Source organism: Glycine max, chromosome 17, assembly GCF_000004515.6.
Source record: "Glycine max cultivar Williams 82 chromosome 17, Glycine_max_v4.0, whole genome shotgun sequence".
Taxonomy (NCBI): domain Eukaryota; kingdom Viridiplantae; phylum Streptophyta; class Magnoliopsida; order Fabales; family Fabaceae; genus Glycine; species Glycine max.
The window spans coordinates 3250742-3255980 of NC_038253.2; the positions used below are offsets into that span (position 1 = coordinate 3250742).

At 33.0% G+C, this 5239-nt stretch overlaps 1 protein-coding gene across 1 annotated transcript; it reads left to right on the top strand.

The window, feature by feature from the left end:
- On the top strand, window positions 1-3811 carry LOC100804827 (hepatocyte growth factor-regulated tyrosine kinase substrate). The gene is made up of 10 exons (XM_003550968.5): window positions 1-224; window positions 928-984; window positions 1069-1133; window positions 1484-1694; window positions 1779-1876; window positions 2756-2831; window positions 2937-2996; window positions 3081-3131; window positions 3242-3320; window positions 3459-3811. Exons 1-10 carry the CDS (start codon window positions 138-140, stop codon window positions 3548-3550), a joined length of 876 nt encoding a protein of 291 aa, XP_003551016.1. The 5' UTR covers window positions 1-137; the 3' UTR covers window positions 3551-3811.
- Window positions 3812-5239: the final 1428 nt, after the last annotated feature.

Consider the following 5239-nt stretch of genomic DNA (forward strand, 5'->3'; position numbering starts at 1 on the left):
TCCTCTCTAGAGCAAGAAAAAACAAAATGTTATTCCTGATCCTCTTTGGAGAAATGAATTGATCCCAGGGGCTCTGTGATTTGATCAGCAGATAGAGATTGAACATTTGCAGCGAAAAGGGAAAGAAAGAGAAAATCATGTCAACAGCAGAAGCTCCTCCTTCTTTCCAAGAAGCAGCGCGATGCGTTGTCTGCAATTGCAGTTTCAACACTTTCAGAAGAAGGGTAACGTATTGATCTCTCATCTTCTTCATCTTCATTGTTCATTCCCAATTTCGGAATTTGCGCTTTTCATTCTAACTTGTTCTGCCCTCTCTTTCGATATGTATATATTAAACTTTAACACTTTGCTGTATGCTTAGTGATTTCGGGATCTTCATTTACATTTAGATGCAAAATACTAGCTGTTTCAATCCGTGGTGTTGGTTACAGTTTTTCTTTAAGGATATAAGAACGAAATTTATCAGTTAATAATCTAAGATTAAGAAATAAGAATGACAAGTTTTGAAATTGTCCCAAATTTACAGTACCTGCTACTTATTGATTATTTAATCTTCCATACAGAATGAGCCATGGATATTAAACGTTGTATTGATCATGGTGCGTAGGATTTCGTTAAACAATATGTGCATCGAGTTTGATTTTTATATATTTTTTAGTGTTTTAGACCAACATTCAATAAGAATTTATCTTATGGCCGTGTTATATCAATGAATACAGTAATGTGATAAAAATAAAATAGTTAAAATCTATTGGATGTCTGTGTAAAAATAGTTCACACTGATGGTGTATATAAACTAAACTCTAAATTTTACTATCTCACATTTTTTTTATTCATAACACCACTTACATGAAATTCAGTTCATTCTGAAAATTTTCCAGTTTGGGAAATGACTATACTATATGCTTCTATGTGATGTGTATGCAGCACCACTGTCGATCCTGTGGGAGAACATTGTGTAATGAACATTCATCAAATCAAATGGTACGATGTTCTACCCTTGGTTTAGGATATCAATGCAAGTGTTTATCCTTGATGAACTTCATATTGTGATATATTTCTATGTAGGCTTTACCACAATTTGGCCTTTACTCAAATGTCCGAGTATGTGCTGATTGTTTCAACAACTTGCGGTAAATTACTTTCTCACAAACTTCATAGAATTTGCTTTTTACTATTTTTCAATTGGCTACAAAATATTTTTCTGTTTGCACTAAAAACTCTTTAACTAAGCTAAGAGCCTAAGATGTATTTGCAAAAAAAGAAGAGCCTAAGATTTATTCATAACTCTATACCACGTAAGTTGGGGATGCTGACAGACAATTTTTAACTTCTGTTCGCTTATGTTTCTCCTTTTACTTGTCAATTTGGCCTTCCTTTACTAGTATTTTCTTTTTCCTTTCTTGTAATAGTATTGTTATTTTCTACTTTAGATCAATATTATCTAGGAATTGTTTGCATTACATCTTCTAATTTGGCACAGGTCTGGGAAGGATGAACCACAGACTTCTTCAGACGGAGTAAACAGTGTGACAGATACAATTTCTAAATTAGATATCAACGCAAATGTTGATTCAAAATCCATACTAACTGCAGAGACTAAGCTTTTGTCAGGCATTAAAGAGTGTAAATGTGGAATGCCACTTTGCATTTGTGAAGCTCCAACCCCTTCCTCTGATGCATTCCCCCAGCAGGTAATAATTCTTAATATCATCTACTTTTTTTATGCAATCGACAAACTCACTGTTTTCTGTTTATCCTTTGTGACGGAACCGAAGAAACCCAATCCAGTTATTGCAGCTCCATCAAATCCTAAACCTAAGAAGACAGATACTGTTCCGAAAATTAGAAGCTCCATTTCAACTAGTAAATTTAGGTAAGGACTGATTAACTGATATCTGTTTTTTTCTGGAAAAATTTATATTTTAACCAGTCTTATACCTTAGCGCATAGTTTCAACATGTAGTGGTTTCCATCTAAGGGTAATGATCATTCTCCAGCTTGTGTTAACAAAAACCTGATAACTTGTAGAGTAAAAGAAAGGAATTTCTTGTGTTCATTACTTGATTTCCATTGTCATGTCTTGTTCCTATAGTAGTACAAAGTTTTAGAAGCTCATTAGTGTTAGGACTTAAGGAGAATATGAGCCCTTGCTTTGAAGTGAAATTGAATTTCCAGTTGACCTGAAATTATATTCTTGTGTTGATTACTTGATTTCCATTTTCATGTCTTGCTCCTATACTAGTACAAAGTGTTATAAGCTCATCAGCATTAGGAGAACAGGAGCCCTTCCTTTGAAGTGGAATTGAAGTTCTAGTTGACCTGATATGGTAACAGGGAAGGTATATCATTTTCCCTGTCCTATCATCTGAAACCCATAAACTGAGCAAGCAAGCAATTTCTACAAAATTATGGAGGGGATTTCTGTCTAAATATTCTTGAATAGAATTATAATTATAATTATAATCTAGCCATAGACACCACTAGATATGGTAACAGCTTAAGATGGTTTTTTGTTATTCTTCTATTCCTTCTTGTGAATATGACAAATGAACTGAAGTCATACAGTATGTTTATGTGCAGAATTTGGTATATTTAGTATGCTGACATTTTTTTTAAGATATTGTATATTTATAAAGTAATCACAAGTCTCATAATTCATTATGTCTAAGCTCATAAAATGTTCATGAGTTAATTTTGCTCTTGCATGATTTATGATATAATTAATTGATAGTTTATGTTGCAAAATTTACAGTTCTATGTTTAACGTTGGTCATGTAACTAATGGTACCTCAGACAGACCCCAGATTGATTATGAAGTTACTGGAGAGGTAAATGTTTTTGTGGTTTAAATTTAAACAATTACTTGTATGCATTGTGCAGAACAATCTTGGATGTTGAAAGTCATATATGTTGAACTGATTGTGACCTTTCAGGGTTTAAGAGAAGCAATAAAAAATAGTGACGTTGCTGCTGTTAAGAAACTTCTTAATGAGGTTTGTCCCTTTCAAATTTGACACTCACCTTTATAGTTTTTTGTTTTTTTTGGAAGTAGTATTCATGGATTCTAAAATGTGCAGGGTGTGGATGCAAATTACAGGGACAAGCAAGGACTGTCTTTATTACATTTGGTACCTCTCTCACTCGTTTACTTGTTTGCTCATGACTGCAATGTGCATGCATGAACATAATTCTCTTTTCTTAATCATATGGTGGTAACCTATTTTAATATTCTCTGTAGGCTGCAGTCTTCAATCAAACTGATATAGTTTTCATTCTCATGGATTCGGGGGCAAGCCTGGAATACAGAAATGCACAAGGCAATTAATCTTTTCTCTTTCTAGAATTCAGCCACTTATAATATTGTTTTTGCTGTTGCTCTAGTGCAACTGCAAAAAATATAATAATATGCAGCAAAATTGTGGAATGCAAAACCTAACTGACTGTTTCTTATTCAGGAGAAACACCTTTAGATTGTGCACCAGCTACCTTGCAATACAAAATGCGAAAGAAGATGGAGGAAGGTGGAGCAGTGGACCAAAGCATTTGAACAATCTATTACTTTTATCAGTGTTCTTTTTATGCAGTCCTCCCAAAGAGAGCTTCAAATATTACCACTGTCTAAAGCTCCTCTGTTACCAGAACAAAAAATTTCGCCTTCTGTATAATTGTGACAGAGGAGTTCAATTCATCTTGGCAGACTAAGTATGCAGACCTATATAAGACATATCTTTGTCAGCTGCGCAACTTGGGCAGTATTACTATTCAGCTTGTAAATTTCTTTGGTCTGTGACATAAGAGCATTTTTAAATATGTGCATCTTTGTATTGTTGAGTTGAGCTGTCTTAATTTCTTCCACCACATGCAGTCATAAATGTGGAATTCTAAATTAAAAAGGGTTTAAGAATGATGTGGTATGAAAATCCCGTTTTGTGTCCTGGTCATTTTTTCTCTCTTCTGCTGCAAGCTATGTGAGTCATAGTTGACTGTGATCCTCTCTCTTTATGGCCTATTCCGGCACTTTCGTTCCTCCACTCATGCGCTTCCTTTCCTGTTTGTCATGTTCATCGTACTTCTTAATCAAATTGTGGTAATGAACTGTGCATATAGGTTGGATCTGACTAGGATGTCAGGAATCTACACATGCAATGGGGCCATTGTGACGTTTCGTGATCATGTAAAAAAGCAACCTGGCTTGGTCTTGTCCCCTTTATCTTTCACCTAACAAATCTCATTATTTCAACAACTGAATCAAATTATGTCGAAATTGATGGCAACGAAAAGTTCATTAAGCAATATTTTTATTAAAGTTAAATTTGTCAATCAAAATTATATTAGAGTGCACTCTATGTTTCAAGAGGCTTATAACTTGCAAGCACGATGACTTGCTACAATAAAAAAAAGTTCATGGATGTCCTTCAATTTATTAGATTAAATATTAATTTAGTTTGTAATGTGCGACTGGTCTAAAAAATTTTACATAATAAAAATTAAACACGATTCATATGCTAAAAAAATAAGTTTTGGTACATGTTTTCTTTTTTCTTTTTTTTCCACATCTTTTTTTAGTGCAGAAAGATCTAAGCGTTAAACAAATTAATTTATATGCATCATTGGTATATACAGTTAACTAATTATTTGGAGGTTTTTTAAGGTAATTATTATAAAAATCTAATAAATTTATGATTGAATGGAAAAATAGAATATTTCCCCTTAAAACTGAGTTGAATGAAATTCATTCAGATACTATTTCATATGCAGAAGCGTAATATCTAAAAATAGAGAAGCAAAAAGATATTAATAATAATTAATAGAATCTGAAGATCCATTACCATACCTGATGATGCAACTGTATTAGTTGTATTGATAAAGAAAAATACCATGCGTTAACCCATCCCTCCTCACAATGGCCCCTAATCACACGCGGAAGAGTCTGAACGACTAGTCGGTGATGAGGACCCTTTATTCCTAATCACAAAAGGACGGTGGATAAAACATTTAATAACAAAAATAACAACGATAATTTGAAAAGGCAAAGCAAGCAAAAGGAAAGGCCACAGTCTAAATGTGTAAGATGCTAACGTGTTTACACGATAAAATAATTTATTTAATCATTTAATTTTTATTGTGTAAAAAAAATTAAATTAATAATAATTTGATCAATTAAATTAATATTTAATTCAATAAGTTAGATAATATTCTGTATTATATCTAACAGGAAAAGCAAAGAAGAAAGAGC

Coding starts and splice junctions, on each gene's coding strand:
- LOC100804827 (XM_003550968.5), top strand. CDS start 138: ATGTCAACAGCAGAAGCTCCTCCTTCTTTCCAAGAAGCAGCGCGATGC. Junction 225..927: donor TCAACACTTTCAGAAGAAGG/GTAACGTATTGA, acceptor ATGTGTATGCAG/CACCACTGTCGATCCTGTGG. Junction 1,877..2,755: donor ATTTCAACTAGTAAATTTAG/GTAAGGACTGAT, acceptor CAAAATTTACAG/TTCTATGTTTAACGTTGGTC.